Source organism: Panthera tigris, chromosome A2 (genome assembly GCF_018350195.1).
Source record: "Panthera tigris isolate Pti1 chromosome A2, P.tigris_Pti1_mat1.1, whole genome shotgun sequence".
Taxonomy (NCBI): domain Eukaryota; kingdom Metazoa; phylum Chordata; class Mammalia; order Carnivora; family Felidae; genus Panthera; species Panthera tigris.
In genome coordinates, this window is record NC_056661.1 from 4857303 (window position 1) to 4873802 (window position 16500).

The window sequence follows — 16500 nt, forward strand, 5'->3', positions numbered from 1 at the left end:
ACAAGAAAACGTCAACCACTAGCTCATGCACAATCCTCTTTTCTTCCAGAGAGGAGGGGTCCAGCAGAGGACTCTAAGATCCTAGGGATTGCAGAGCCCCAAGAAGGAATGTGAGCGGATCCCTGACTTACTGTGTGGAGCAGAAAACCCTTCCCTTAGCCTCCCGGCTGGACTTTACCTGAGTGGGAGGCACAAGACTCTTGTGTTGGGACCCTCATATTCTTGAGAGGCTTATTACAGCAGCTAGTGTTACTTATACTGACTAATATGGGGTGAGGGGACTTTGGGAATTTTGGAAGTTAGCAGGGGGCATGTGAAGATAGGGAAACGGAAAGATGTAAGTAGGGGAGAGGAGGAAGCTCAAGTCAATGTTAGAGAGGAAGGCAGTGACAGAAAGTCAGATGGAGAGCAAACATGGAGAGAGAAAACCCAGGGGGTGCGGAGCAAGGGGAATGCTTTTCAGCACTGAGCACTTTATTTTTTAAACCCAAGTGGCTCCTTTCAAAAGTTGTTGAAGACTACGATGAGAAATTGGAGGAAGCAAGTGTAAAATGAGGTTGGAAGGAGACTGGTCAGAAGGTAAGCTGCTTAGAAAAGATGAGATGACCTGGGTTGTCCACCTTCTTTTTATGCCCCTTCCCTCCACCACCCAGCAGCACAGACCCCTCACTTCCTAGACTGGGCCTGGTGTGGCCCAGAAGGAGGCCTGCCTGGTAGAGGTCAGATCCCCATTGGAAGCCTTACCTTGTCCAGGTAGATGGTGACGGTGTTCTTATTTGAGAAGGCCTTGTTCAGCTCGTACATAGAGATGTATCTGTCAACGCCGTTGCTCAACTGGGGAAGGGTAAGACTTAAGAATATCCTCCTGAAGCCTCCGCCCTCTGACCCAGCCCCCAAGCCCAAGCCCTTCATACCAGGTCAAGGTCACCAGTGTCAGGAGAAAAGCCAGTCATCATGGATATATCCAAGATCGACATGGTAGCATCCTGCTCTCCCAGGTACCTGTATAGGGCAGGGAGAGGGCACTTGGGTCCCAGGGTAGGGTCAGCCCTGGGGCACAGTGTCTGTACAAGGGGGTCTGGTCAGAGACTGGGGTTACTGGTTCCCACACAGCAGCACAGAAGGATATTAGATTGTGGGAAACATTCCCCAAATGGAATGAAGGAAAGGCAGTGTCATGGTCAAGGTGACTAAAAGCTCAGGCTCTGGAGCCCCTGTGCACGGGTTCAAATCCCAGCTCCATATGACATTTGATGAGTCGCTTGACCTCTCCATGCCTCAATTCGTCCAGAAAATGCAGACGAGAAAATGTTACCATGGTCTAGCTCAATAACGCCAGGCCCCCAGCACCAGGGTACAGTAGTCAATTGCATAAAGTACGAGTACAAATCTTCTCTCTGGATCTTGGGTCCACCAATCATTGTGCAAATCACAGACACGCATCACGGTCAGTGACCAATCACGTCATTCCTTTCAAAGTCTGCCCGTGATGGGTCACTGAGCAGTTCATGCACAGATAGCAAGGCCTGTGGTTGTGGTACTTCCTTATCTCCCAGGGATAAGCCGCATGACGTTTCACAAAACTGGTCAACTGGCAGAGGGAACTGCCAGCCAAGATGAAAGGCAGCAGAGAAATGAAGACACTGGAGGTAAAATTTGAAAGCACAGAAATGGAGTTAGAGAAGGAACAGCAGACTGTGCGAATGTCACCCTTGCTGCCATTGGAGGGACCGACCGGCTGTCTTGTGACATCGGCTGCTCAAAAGATTAGAGTTGGAAGCTGACCTAACTTAGAAGGGAGCGTGACAATTCACTATGTCATAGGAAAGATGCCGGCTCAGTCCTTATCCCAAGTGACACAACAGAAGGAAGACCCACAGCACTTTTGGTAAGTGTTTTACAAAGGAGAACAAGAATTGCTTGTTATCTCCATGTTCTAATGTTGTAGTTTACAGCATGCTAAACAAATTCTCATGTTACTGTAATTTCCATTTCTCTGTACCTTCCTAACTGGCATTTTGAGAGTTCTGAAGCTGTGATAAACGCTTTAAAGGTCATGCAACAATGGCAAATTCCCCCACTGATTTGTTGACACTGCTTGAATAATTTCAGGTTATGGGGCCATCGCTCGTGTTGGACTGCCAATGCAAAGTGAGGACTGCCTGGGGTACCCACCTCCTGGCAGGTACTTCAGACAATACCAGATGCACAATACGCTCTTAGAAAGGATTAGGTCATGGAAAGGAGAAGTCTTGCTATAGACAGAGGAATTGCCAAGATGACCCCCAGTGCCCCATCACTTACCTGGTACAGATGTCAAGGATCATGGTGTCCAGGGCTTCCTGAGGCCTCTTGACTAGAAACACAGACAGAAGAATGGGAGGGGGGTGTCCCTGGGTCCCAACTCAGGAAGGAGGCAGACATTAGAATGAGGGCGGGGGAAGGGTAACAGGTAGGGTCTTAACTCTTTTACCATCTTCAGGAGCTCGTCGTACATTAATCTTGAGGTCAAACTTCTTGCAGGTGTGGTTGCTTTTGAGCTTGGCATGGTACATTGTCACCACCTGGTGAGATCACAGGGCAATGCAGTGTCAGCCCACTTGAGTTGAGAAGAGGGTCCCTCGGGGCCAGAGGGGCTGAGAGAAGGCGGGCCAAGCTGGTGTGTGTTCCTGTTCCTTACCGACAAGGTGCCTTGTCCTTTCCCTTTAGCTGTTACTACAAAATCCTCATTTTTCTTGGTCTGCAGGGAGCAGGGAAAGAAGAGAGAGGGTGTTGGGAACCAAGCCTTCCCCTGGTTGCTACAGTCATATGCCCTATTTCTTGCCTGTGGCCAACACTGGTTGTTGTGGAGGGGGACGGCAAGCATTTGGCTAGGCAGTTGTACCTCTGCTGACCGCTGGAGGCTAGCAGATTCCCAGAGGATGGTGTGCCTGATGGCAGAGCTGCGGCTGGGCAGTTCAATGGATACTTCCAGGTTCAGGTCCTTGTGGTCAGGGACATCCTTCTGGAATTGGGCCAAGGCCTGGAACACCATGAAGGTGGCCTAGAGCCCATGAGAAAGAATGAAGGTGAGCCAGGAGACTGAGAAAGTGGTTAGAACCCACTGGGGAAGGAAGAGACTCAGATCAGAGGGAAGGGGGTACTGGGACTATAGCTTAGGACCCCCTGCCCCAGAGAAGGTGAGGATAAGATTACGGGTTGTTAGACACTGAGGACTTGTTCTTGATTCTCCAAGGGACAGTGGCTTAGACAAGAGCTTGGACACACTGAGAACAGGTCTAGAATCCACCAGAAATTGTAGGTATAAGACTGAAACTCTAGCACCATTGAAAATATGGCACAACCCATCCAGGGCAGAGTCTAGGACAAAGGTTTGGAGCCACTGGGAATGTGTTTAGAACCCATTTGTGTAAAAGGAATGAAGTTGGAGGGGCGCCTGGGTCGCTTAGTCGGTTAAGCGTCCGACTCCGGCTTAGGTCATGATCTCGTGGTCCCTGGGTTTGAGCCCCGCGTCGGGCTCTGTGCTGGCAGCTCAGAGCCTGGAGTCTGTTTCGGATTCTGTGTCTCCCTCTCTCTCTGCCCCTCCCCTGCCCATGCTCTCTCTCTGTCTCAAACGTAAATAAACGTTAAAATAAAAAAATTAAAAAAAAAAAGGAATGAATTTGGAGCTTGGGGATACTGATCATATGCTCTAGATTTCAAATGGACAGAGACTGGCAGCTTGCCAGGAAGAAAGGGGTCAACTGGAGCCTGAGGCTATTGAAACCATGTCCTAGAACCCACTCTCCTGGGTCAGAGAGGCTTATATGATGTCCTAGATGATGTCCAAGAACATGATCTAGAACCCACAGTAAGATGAACTAACACTGGGAGCTGGTGGAACTGAGAACATGGTCTAGATATCAGGAGGCTCAGAACACAGCTTGGGCATCCAGAATGTAGTCTGGAATCCACCACTGGGTTCACAACTAAAAAATCCTGACCTCTCAGTTCCATTACAGCCACTGTGGCTTGTGGGACAGAAGGACTGCCCCTCTTGGTTAACATGTTCTCTGGGAGACCAGTGGGAAGCCAGAGGAGGTAGGCATGCAGGTGCCTGGGGGATATGGGGTCACTTGCCTGGGTGGAGCCATAGCCACCTTCGTAGTATCTCTGCTCATTGAGCCAGCTGGCGATGGGACGTACAGAGTCAAAGTCTTTGAGCAGCAGCAGGGCCAAGAGGGCATAGGATGTGGCCTCCACGTTGTAGAGGTGCTTGCCAGGCTCCTCCCAACTTGTCTTGTCTGCAAAGAGATGCACCCCCCCCCCATCCCGTTCCCCATGCTCACTGCACAGTCCAGCCTGAGATGGCTCAAGAAAACTCAGAAAAAGACTCACAATAGACCCCTTGGTGTTCAGGTGTCCTGACTGACATCCAAGGCCCTCAATCTGCTGGCTCCTGCCTCCCTCTCTTCTTTCATTAACCTTCACTCTTCCATTTCAGTTCTCAACTGCAGCCCCACTGATCTACAGGAGATTCCCTAAACGTTCCATGGTCATTCTTACTTCCTGGGCCTTTTCACATTCTGTACCCTCTATGTATTCCCGGTTAATCCCATCCTGCACAATTCAGCTTCAATGGCACCCCAAGAGTTTGTGAGGCCCTCCCTCTGTCTCTTAAAACATCATGTGCTGTCCTGTCCTAGCACTGTGATGCTCTATAGCAATCTATTTACTCATTTGTTTCCTCAACTGGAGTGTGAACCATGTTGGCAAGGGCTGTGCTGTATTCACTGCGATGTCCCAAGTGCCCACAAAAGCACTTGTGGCAGAGATCATCATTAAAAAGCATTCCCGGGGCGCCTGGGTGGCGCAGTCGGTTAAGCGTCCGACTTCAGCCAGGTCACGATCTCGCGGTCTGTGAGTTCGAGCCCCGCGTCAGGCTCTGGGCTGATGGCTCGGAGCCTGGAGCCTGTTTCCGATTCTGTGTCTCCCTCTCTCTCTGCCCCTCCCCCATTCATGCTCTGTCTCTCTCTGTCCCAAAAATAAATAAAAAAAAAAAAAACGTTGGAAAAAAGCATTCCCTCCTCAGGGACACCTGGGTGGCTCAGTCGGTGGAGCTTCCAACTTTGGTTCAGGTCATGATCTCACGGTTCAGGAGTTCAAGCCCCACATCAGGATGTCTGCTGTCAGCACAGAGCCAGCTTTGTACTCTCTGTCTCCCACTGTCTCTGCCTCTCCCCTGCTCATGCCCTCTCTTTCAAAATAAATGAACATAAAAAAAAAACACTGCTCCCTCCTCCTGGGCACACAGTTGCAATGCATCTCCCATATGTCTTTGCAGGCAGGTGCAGCCACATGACTGAACTCTGGATGATGGCATGGACACTGGCAATGTTAGGGGCCCCTTCCATGCCTGGTCTACCTCCCTTCAACAATCCACCTGACCATTTCCCCTTATGCTTAGATGGAGTGGATCCCAAGCACCCCGTGGTGGCAAAGTCATGAAAAGATAGAGGCCCAGATCTCCACATGACTGTCTGGAAGAGAGCTGTCCACCAACAACAAGCTTCCATTGTGCTAAACCACCTCAGTATATGTCCTGACGTATGTTACATCAGTGAGTGCAAACCTGATGCAGTATATTACCTGAGCCAACGATTAAGTGCTCACTGTGTGCTGGGCACTGTGCTAAATTCCCTATGGCATTATCTTATGTAATCCTAATTACCCTTGAGATAATGACGACAACAACATCGGAATAGAGCTCTCACTGTATGCTAGACCTTCTACCTACATTACTCCTTCAATCTTGTCAGCCACCTATGATGTCAGTATCTTCTTCAGATGAGGTCCAGGGAGGGTCAGTGACTTTTACAAAGTCGCACAGTGAGAATGTGGCAGAGGGAGATTTGAATTTGGGTCTGTCTGATGTCAGAGCCCACGTCCTTGTTCCTGTGTCATAGCAAGTGCTCAAAACATAGCTGTTGAATGAATGATGCTACCTTCTTGTGTAGCTTACAGTGAGGATTCTGACACCTCAGAGCCATTCACCAAGCAGGGCTTAGCACCATCCACTCCAGCTCAACCTGAAGCTGCCCATCGTAGCATAGCTTAGAGCCACATGCCAGCTCAAGATGACCACCCCCAAACCCTGGCCATGCATGCCTCTGTTCTTCACCAGGCTGCCACTCACCTTGGGCTGCGCTCAGAAATTTTTCGAGGAGATCTTCCTTCAGCCTGCCTAATCGGGCCAGGGCGTAGCCTGCAATGGCCACAGAATATGGTCTCCGCAGGTTCCTATAGTGGAATTCAATATAATCTCCTGCCTTATTGATGTTCTTTTCCAGGCTCTGTGAGAAAGAGGATTGGTTCTCTGGTAAGTTGGACATTGCAACCACAGAGAGCTGGTAAGCATCACACAAATGCCAATTCTTGGGTATGAGGAAGGATTCTGTCCTTGGGACATATTTGTTTAGAATCTGTCTTTTTTTTTTTTTTCTTTTTTGGGTTTTCCAGACATTTTAGTCTCCGTGAACTGCCTCGTTGTTGAGTAACTCTGATGTGCCTGGGATAGTTTATATACCCAGTGGTGTTTTGGTAACAGTTTAAGCACCAGCTCTCCGGAGTGTGTATGAGGTCCAGGGGTCTGTTTTATCGCCTGCCGATTACTGTGGTGTAAATGCTCCCACTGTGGGCAATTTCAAGCTACCAACGTAATGGCCCTCAACATAAAGGGGAGAATATGTGTCGCAGATAGACACTCATGACCTAGTATGACCCAGCTTCAGCACCCCACTGGGAAACCTCTTCTCTAATCATCAGCTTCACAGCTAACACTTACTATATGGCAGTCACACAGGCAATCGCTGAACTTCAGGATCCCATGGGGTTGGCATTATTTTCATCATCATCTCTACTGCACGAATGACAAGATTGAGACCCAGAGAGATGATGGAAGGAGGAAGACATGATGTGCAGCGTTCGCCAACTTTCTTGGTGTAAATATTACCGTGGCCAATTTCAAACTATGTGGAGTCAGTGAATGCAGAGTTGGGGGGAGGGGGGCAGTAGCACAGAATTAGATAGCATTTCCACCTTATAGGTACATAACCTCGAGATGGATAGATTTGTCATAGATAATGAGGGAAAGTAATGAAACAATCAGGAAGTGATGAGTTTTGAGCGTTTCTTACCTTTGCTTTTAATGCTTAGTGTTTAAAGTCAGTTTACATAATTTGCTTGAAAAGAATGATTGTGTTTAACAACTAGCTTGTGAAAGCCCTGGAAGTTTACCGGTTGGCTTTCACAGACTGATCCCAGCACACTTTTTTTTTTTTTTAATGTTTATTGGTATTTGAGAGAGAGAGAGAGAGGACAGCAGCAGATAGAGACAGAATAGAAGCAGGCTCCAGGCTCCAAGGTGCAAGATGTCAGCGCAGAGCCCAATACCAGGCTGGAACTCCCTAACAGGGAGATCATGACCTGAGCTGACATCAGAGGCTCAACTGACCAAGCCACCCAGGCACCCTAGTTCCAGCACACTCCTGATCTGCACCCCAGCAATCTGCTTCTATAGCCTATGCTATGCTCAGTTATACTGTTGTGGTAGGGCCCCTCCCTAAGGAAAAACAAAAGAAAACAAAAACAAAACCTCAGGCAACCTGGCTATAAGAGTACTTGACATCCCTCGTGACCCTGTAACATGAGATCCCTTGATCAGACTGCATGTTTGTGTGTTACCATATATGGGAGACAAAGGAGTAAAAGATATGTAAAACACTATGCCACCTGGAGTTAGGGGCTCAGTTCTTAGGGTATAAACCCAACTGAGCCTGCTGGCACGAATAAAGTTGCTTCCTGGAAAATAAGCCTCTATGTCAAGACTCTCTCTGCAAGAATCCTGCTACAGTGTTGCCATTTTGTAGAAGAAAATGTTGGTGCCTTGCAGCAGAAACTAATCCTTTCCCAGCTGCCCAGCTTCCCTGCCCAGCTGCCTGTTCTCCATCCACTCTTAACTTTTGCAGAAACTTCGGTCTTTCATTCACTCGGCCACAGTGGAAGCAGCCATATTTGCTCAGTAAGACCTACTTCCTGGCCTCAGCTGATTGGACCAGGTATGACCACCTGACCCGGGGTGGGCCAATCAGAATTTACCCTATGGGAATCTGAAAGCTGTAGGTTTGGTCTGGTTATTTCCCCAAGGAAGGCAGCCAAGTTCTGTTGGGCAGGCTGGGTGGCAGGGAGAGAGGAATTATTGGGCCCAGAACGGCCTGGGTCCCTCTGAGGCCCTCAAGTCAACAGCCCTGTCCCCTCTATCTTGAGTCCGATGAAGGGAGGGGCAGCTGCCTGAGGCAAAATCCTGGGCTCTCTAACTTGGCAAGCTAAGGTCAAACAAACCACTCTCAAACCCCAGGACAAAGCAGAGGGAGTAATTGCAGAGACTCTCGGGAGTCCATCTTTCTAAGCTTCTCTGCTTCAGAACCAAAACCAGAGGAAAAAGAGACAGCCGTGAGCCAATATTTGTAATCATTTCCTTTTTGGGGGCATGGGCCCCTTGGAAAATTTCCTAAAAGATCTCCTGAACTAAGAGAGTAGCCTTGATGTGTTCTTGGGTCTGGGTTGTGCCTTTTCTTCAGGGAAGCAGCAAGGTATGCTGCACTGATCATGTAGCAGTGATGGGGAAAGCAGGCTGAGGGGGCTTTTGTTGAAATTGGCTGACACTCTCTGGACAAGGTAAAGCAGGCAGAAAGGACCCATTCTTTGATCTCTTTCTGTCTTAGTTTTCTCCTCTGTAACCTGGGGATAAGAAGAGTAGCCTACGTCTCGGACTCTTAGAAGGATTACAGGACTTAGCATGTGCAGCACCTAGATGAGCATCTTAGTTAAATGCTCAATAAATGCTGGGAATTATTATGGTTTTATGGGCATTATGGCTGCTGTGGTGGCTGCTATTGCACTGGGAGGACCGGGAATCACCCTAATGCAACACCCACCCTCCAAGGTGGATGTGCCGTGGGTAGGGAGGGGAGACGGAGAGGGTGGCAGACACTTACATTGACCCTTTGCTTGCAAATATCTTTAGCCTCTTCCAGTGCAATGAGAACAAAGGCTGTGAGGGACACATCCTTCTCCTCATTCTCCTGGTAGCCACCCTAGAATGGGAAGCAAGAAACAAGGATAGTATGACCACTGTGTCCCCACATGCTGACCAAACCTCTTGTAGGGTCAGCAGGTCAAGGCAGGGTTGAATCTCTCATCAGTATCTCCCTAGGTGGGCCACACTTTTCAGTATTCATTGATTCAGCAATTGTTGCTGGTGCTGTGGATAAGATGGTGGGCAAGAACTAGACACTGGCCCCAACCCCCACAGTGCTCCCCATCTAGTAGGGGAGACAGACATGAACCAATTGGCTCACCAGTAGATATATCATTACAAATTGATGAGTGATGTGCAGGAGGAAAAGTGGATGTGGCATTGAGAATGGACAGTGGGAGTGTGACTCAGTTGTGGAGATCAGGAAAGATTTCCCTGTAGGATGACCAGGGTTGGCATGCCAGACAGTGAGAACAGCATGTGCAAAGGCCCTGTGGCTGGCTAGAGCAAAGCTCCTTGCAGTACAGATGGCATGTGATGGGGGTAGGGGGATGGTGTGAGATTGGAAATCTTAAATGTCAGGCTAAGGCAGTGATTCTCCACCTTATGAATGCATCAGCACCTCATGGCATGGGGAGGGGGTGTTGTAGCAACTGTGATTCCTAGGCCCTACTCCTGAAGTTTCTGATTCCTGCATCTCAAGTCTATATTGAGATCATACTTTTCTAACAAGTTTGAAGGTGATTATGCAGCTACTGGCCTGGGGACCACAGTTGGAGAACCACAGCTGGGAAGGGTTCTATATTTTCAGAGTGAAGGGGGAGGGACTTCGGTGTTGCACTAGCCTCTGAAGGTCTCTGGTCTTTGCATTGGGAAAGTGACACTCTCAGCTGAGGGGTAGCCTTTCTCCTGTCTATCCTGTGACTCCAGTCGTCCCTCCCCCAGCTTGCCCGAAACCCATGCTTCTTACAGTCATTGCTTGGGACATTACGGGCGCATCTTCCCGGAAGACCCCGTCGGGATTCTGCCTGTGAAGGATCAGCCATTTGACCGCCCCGCAGATGACATCGGCCTGAATGGCAATGAGGTTGGAAGCCAGAGAGAAGACCTTGACCACGTAGGCTGTCAGCCTGTGGGCGGCACAAAGCGTCAGCCAATCGCCTCCGGGATCCAGAGACTGCCATTCCAGGAAACCAATGAGCAGAGAGGGGCGGGGCCTACAAGCTGGCCCAGCTTCTCCACCCAAGTCAGGCGCCAGCCTAGCCACAGGGGGCGCTTAATGTCCACAGGCCACGTGGCAGCTCAAGGTGGGCGCCTCATCTCTGTGGGCTGAGGGTCCATAGCACAGCGTGTTCGGGCGACACCTGGCTGGAACACCCCAGGTGGACCTGCTCAGTGGGGTGCCAGAACCGCTCACCAGGTGCTGGGCTTCCTGTCCAGGTAGGCCGCATAGGCCGAATTGTCCTGTCTGTAGGCCAGCTGCTGGGAGTACCCTGCAGGGAAGCCAGAAGTGTCTCCAGAGGAGCAGGGGCTGAGTGGAGGGGCTCAGGGGACAAGGATTCTCTGAGGGGGGCGAGACAGGGGTTCAGGGAGGAATGAGGGGGCTCAGGGCTGAGCAGGGAAGTCTGGGAGAGCAGAAGGGACTTCTAAAAGGGGAAGGAGTTCTCAGAGGAGAGGGGTTCAGAGAGACGAAGGATCTCAAGGGGGTTCAGGGCAAGGGGGCCTCAGTGAGACAGGGAGTTCTAGAGGGCTCAGAGGGGCCCAGGGTCTCAGAGAGGGCAATGGTCAGGGGAGGTCTTTGAAAAGAAGGGATCCTGAAAGGGGAGGAGCTTAGAGGAAGGGCGTGGCCTGGAAAGGGGCCTGGGTCTCAGGGAGGACCCTGCTCTGGAGGTGGCTGGAGCAGAGAGGGTCTCCCAGGCAGACCCACCCTTTTCGATGAGCTGCAAGGCTTCCTTTCTCTTTGTGGGTCCCAACTTCTCCCACTGGTCCGTTTGGTCCAGGTAATGGACGGCAATGACCGTGGGCGTCATGCTTTTCATGTTCTGCTCCCCACAGCCCGAGGGGATCACGATGAGGTTTTTCAGTCGCTCGGCGTCAATGGCATCCTCAGTCAACTGAGCCACCGGGGTCCCTGCAACCGGGCGGGAGGACAGGGCTCAAGCAACTCACCCACCATGGGGTGGGGTGAGAAGGGTCAGGGCTGTCCCCAGCGATCCCAGGCTCCAGGCAGCCAGTGCCAAAGAGGTCAGGGGCAGTTGAGGGCTGAGGGGACGTGATGGTAGGAGGTAGGAGACGGGGGTAGGGGAGTGGGGAGGGTGTCTACATTTGTAGGGAAGGGAGTCTTATGCTTCACAGAAATCTGCTCCCTGAGCCTCTTGTCACAAGTGGCAAATTAATTCCAGAACAATCGTCACCAATACTTAGATCATGCTTCATGCTGTTGCCAGGCGCTGTTCTAGAGAAACATCAGACAGTATCTCATTTAATCCTCTCAACAAGCCTTTGATATAGGTACTATTATTCACCCCATCACAGATGAGAAAACCAAGGGTCTCTCCCCAAAACCTTACAGCTTACAGGTTACAAGGTGCTTTTCCAGGAACTTTTCCCTTCTGGCTCCAGTCGTCTAACTCAGGCAATTAGTTCCAGAATTTCCTGCTCTTGAACTATACTGTTTCTCATTTAAGCTTCTCTATCAGCAAAGGCTATTTGCTGAACTAAATACTGCCTGGAACCCTCTATAAAACAGATCAGGGAGGTGGCCTGCTGTTCTAGCTGTAGTGGAGGCAGGGGACACACGGTAGTATACATGCCCAGAATTGGGAGAAATTAGGTCCCCTTCTCCAGAGCTGTGCCTTCCTGGGCGAGGGTCAGTGGCAGCTCACCTTGCAGGAGGATCCTGGTCTCTGAATCTGTGTCTGGTACCTGGTCACTGAGGTCTATGGCATGGACCTCCTCTCGCTGCACTCCGTCTGCCAGTGGAATGGGAAGGACCCGTGGCGTCACCCTCTCCCACAAGGCCCTGATTCATCCCCTACCCCGCACCCCCAGGTCTCACCCTTCTGCTGTGGATGACTCACTTTGGCCCCGGTTTTCTGGATCCAGTGTGTGAACGGCCACAGTTTTGTTGACTCTGATCCCTTCAGGCTGAACAGTGTTGGGATGGGATGGGGGAGGGGGAAGTCAGGTGAATAAAAGAACAGACACAGCTGATCAGCAGGGCATGGGCACGATGGCATCACCCATCCTAGTTCTGTGACTGGGAGTCAGTTTACCCCCACTGCCTCTCAAATGTCCTTAAAATAAAAGAATGTGCATAAAGTGCTGAGTACAATGCCTGGCACTTAGTAAGCGCTCAGTTAAACTAGGGGCTATCTTATTATCAGTGTCCCAAGTGAAGCTCTCCTTCCGTGCTGGACTGCTGCTGTTTGTGCCCTTCCATCACACATTCTCCTTGAAGCTGGTGCTAATGCACACATTTTCCTTTGGAGACCCAGTCTCCTCCGTGGCATGCTGGTAAACATTTGGTAGCCATCTCTCCAGGAAGAAAAGATCCTGATTTGTGGCACTGGCAGTTTCCATCCTGCGAACATCCCTGCCACAGTAGCTTTCAAGCTACCAGCATCAGAGGGTGCAGAATTGGGAGTTGTGGACACACTGGCTCTGGGGAGCCTTGTGCAGGCTCCGGCGCCCTCTGGGGTTTCTTCCCATTGGTGCCACACTGAGCCACCCTGGGACCCCTGATAAAAGGGATAATTAAGATTGTGCTCCTGGGGGTGCCTGTGGGGCTTGGTGGAAAAGCATGGGACTCTTGATCTTGGGGTTGTAAGTTCAAGTTCCACATCGGGCGTGGGGATTACTTAAAAATAAAATCTAAAAAAAAAAAAAAAAAGAGTTTGGTTCCATTAAGGAAAGAAATATTATAATAAATTCTAGTTTGGGTATAAATAAGATATTTCACTGTAAAATAACGCTGTCAGTTTTAAATCATTTTTTTTTTTTTTTGAGTTAGGCTCTGTTATCCTTTATTTTTGTTTTTTTTTTTGTTTCAATATATGAAATTTATTGTCAAATTGGTTTCCATAAGACACCCAGTGCTCATCCCAAAAGGTGCCCTCCTCAATACCCATCACCCACCTCCCCCTCCCTCCCACCCCCCATCAACCCTCAGTTTGTTCTCAGTTTTTAACAGTCTCTTATGCTTTGGCTCTCTCCCACTCTAACCTCTTTTTTTTTCCTTCCCCTCCCCCATGGGTTTCTGTTAAGTTTCTCAGGATCCACATAAGAGTGAAAACGTATGGTATCTGTCTTTCTCTGTATGGCTTATTTCACTTAGCATCACACTCTCCAGTTCCATCCACGTTGCTACAAAGGGCCATATTTCGTTCTTTCTCATTGCCACGTAGTACTCCATTGTGTATATAAACCACAATTTCTTTATCCATTCATCAGTTGATGGACATTTAGGCTCTTTCCATAATTTGGCTATTGTTGAGAGTGCTGCTATAAACATTGGGGTACAAGTACCCCTCTGCATCAGCACTCCTGTATCCCTTGGGTAAATTCCTAGCAGTGCTATTGCTGGGTCATAGGGTAGGTCTATTTTTAATTTTTTGAGGAATCTCCACACTAAATCATTTGCTTTTTAATGTTTCATTGTTATTTCAATGACTTTAACGTTACGGGGGAAAATTAACCACTAAACAATTTCAACCATTAAAAAAGACACGTAGATGGGGGCCTTCATTTGTCCTTTAGCTTCAGGCTCCTATTGTGGTTTGACTTGGCACTGTCTCTATTTAAAATTTTGATCTTTTGTGTATCATGGATTTTTTGGCATTAATTTTGATTCCTTACAATATTGCATTAAAACAGTGTTGCTCTTATGATCTCACATTTTGCTTGGAAATATTAAGGAAAGATGATATGAGGCTTTTATTTTTATTGAAGACTTGATCTCCTATTATATTTGAGAATGTTCATCACTAGGAAAGAGTGAAAATGTAAGTGTTTCGCACTTACTCACCCTAATCCTGGCCTTGCTTCCGAACTTGTAGGACTCCCAAGCATCCTAAGCTAGACACTGGACACTCTTGGTGTCTCAGAGTCAGTGTCTCCAACCTGGGTTGACAGCATGGGGAGACAGGAGCCTCTCCCAAAGGACAAGGGACTGCAGGTGCCCCAAGGACTCACCACGACCTTCAAGGGTTTCTTGACACCATCCATGAGGAAACGATTGTAGACCGCAGCCTTGACCTCCACCTCATGTAGACCGACCTTCAGAGGCACGAGGAGAAAAGGCACGGCTATTGAGGACTTGGCTGGGATGTTCAGAATCTGCTGATACGGTTTCCTTGCGGTGGCCTGGCTGCAGAAGGCTGGGTTGTAGAGCAGGGTCACCCGCACCTGCCAGGGAGAGAATATCAGTCAGGGGGGCAGGTGCCATGGCCACCTCCCCCAACCATCCAAGCTCTTCATCATACCTCTGCCCCCACCCCCCTGGGAACCTACCTTGAGCTCCCCAACATCCTGGTAATTGTAGAGCACGGCTCGGATCTCCACTTGCTCATTGCGCACGACAGAGTAGGGTAGCCGCAGGTCGATGAAGAAGTCTTGCATCACCGTGACCTCATAGGGGTCAGCCACACAGATCCCTGCCCAGGAGTGGAGTGCCAAGGGATCAGCCACGCAGATCCCTGCCCAGGAGTGTTCCTTCCCAGTGTCAAGGGAAGGAGGTGGACAGGCTCTCAGTGCTTACCCCTGACTGCGGGAGCTGTGCCAAGCTCAGCCTGTGTTTGTGCAAGCCCAGGGGCTAAACAATTGCACAGGTGACACATTACTGATAGTGGTGGCAGCTGGGAGTCACTCTCATGTACGGTTTCCATTTTCTTCTTGTAGTTTTACTCATAGGTAGGTGTGCAGGGGGAAGGGTTCGAGCACACCCAAAGGGTCCATACCTGGGCTCTCCAAAATGGTAGCCTGAGCTCTCTCTGGTTCCTGGGCACTTGGAATGTGGCTAACTCAGAAAACTTTTTAACACATGTTTGGAACAATTTGCATATGCCAACCTACCTTTTCAGCTGTACATTTTGCAAATCCTACAATACAGATCAAAGTATTTTCAATGAAAGGCTAGGGGCGCCTTTCCACTGACTGGCTCAGTCAGTGGTGGGTGTGATTCTTGATCTGGGGCCATGAGTTCAAGCTCACGTGGGGTGTGGAGATGACTTACAAATAAAATTAAAATCTTAAAAAAAAAAAGCACCCTCCTTGAGATGCTCTGCAGACATAAATTATGTACTAGATTTCAAAGGCTTAGTACAAACAAAAGCAAAATGCATCTTTCACAATTTCGAGATATTATTAGGTTACTCTTAAATATCAATAGATGATTATTATAACATTATCATTAGCGTGATGGTGGGCTTTTTTAAACATATTTTTCAGCATATTTTTTCAACGTATTTACCACAAGTTGCAAGAATAACATTGTGGAGATATTTGGTTACAGAAAATGTATGATAAAATTGATTTCACCTCCTCTTTTTTTATGGGGCTCCCAGAAAATTTAAAATGACATGCAGCTTGCGTCGTATTTCTGGTGGACAGTGCTGATCTACAGGCAGTGAAAATGACTGCAAAAGCGATGGTTAATTTGTGATTCAACAGCTACTAGGCTATATTCAAGCACTCGGTTGATGCAAGCAAAATTTGCAAAACTTTATCATATTGAAATGTTACACTAAAAAAATAAATAAAAATAATGTTGCACCAAAGGTGTATTAAAATTTGGGGCACCTGGGTGGCTCAGTCGGTTAAGCATCTGACTCTTGATTTTCGCTCAGGTCATGATTTCCGGGTGCCTGAGTTACAGTCTGGTGTCAGGTTCTGAGCTGATGGCGTGGATACTGCTAGGGATTCTCTTTCTCTCTCTCTGCCTGTGTGCTCTTCCTCTCCCCCCCCCTCTCAAAATAAACATTTAAAAAAGACAGTTAAGGAAAAGAAATACATAAAAATTTATACACCTTATTTTTCAGCAATGGAAAAAAAATAGAGGCCTGAACCTTGAGCCTTGAAAATCCTTATTTCCTAACCTACGGTCATTATTTCTCATTCTCACAGGGGTCTGTTATAGTCATGGGAGGTAGTTACCATTTCTTATCTACCATTCATTTTTACATTTTTAAAAAAGCTTATTTATCTTTGGCCATCTCTACACCCAATGTGGGGCTCGAACTCACAATCCCAATATCAGGAGTCACACGCTTTTCCCACTGAGCCAGCCAGCAGCCCCTGTTTTCACATTCTTAAAGCCAGAGTTAGTTTACTCTGGTGGGTGAAAAACCAGCTTTTGCACCACAAACAGGAGGCTACCTCCAGGGAAACAAAACGGTTTTGTTTTGTTAAATACTGGCCAGCTCATG

General features: G+C 48.7%; 1 protein-coding gene across 1 annotated transcript in view; it reads right to left on the reverse strand.

Moving 5' to 3' along the window:
* Window positions 1-16500, reverse strand: part of LOC102968326 (complement C3-like) — a 39960-nt gene that overhangs the window by 2916 nt on the left and 20544 nt on the right. The window contains exons 20-35 of the mRNA XM_042977955.1: window positions 14588-14730; window positions 14270-14482; window positions 12157-12223; window positions 11962-12048; window positions 11004-11207; window positions 10494-10569; window positions 10047-10206; window positions 9036-9134; window positions 6176-6332; window positions 4120-4283; window positions 2885-3043; window positions 2681-2740; window positions 2474-2564; window positions 2305-2356; window positions 915-1002; window positions 745-834 (exon numbers count right to left, since the gene is read on the reverse strand). Coding sequence (XP_042833889.1) covers window positions 745-834; window positions 915-1002; window positions 2305-2356; window positions 2474-2564; window positions 2681-2740; window positions 2885-3043; window positions 4120-4283; window positions 6176-6332; window positions 9036-9134; window positions 10047-10206; window positions 10494-10569; window positions 11004-11207; window positions 11962-12048; window positions 12157-12223; window positions 14270-14482; window positions 14588-14730 — 1910 coding nt within the window. The remainder of the gene's footprint in view (window positions 1-744; window positions 835-914; window positions 1003-2304; window positions 2357-2473; window positions 2565-2680; window positions 2741-2884; window positions 3044-4119; window positions 4284-6175; window positions 6333-9035; window positions 9135-10046; window positions 10207-10493; window positions 10570-11003; window positions 11208-11961; window positions 12049-12156; window positions 12224-14269; window positions 14483-14587; window positions 14731-16500) is intronic.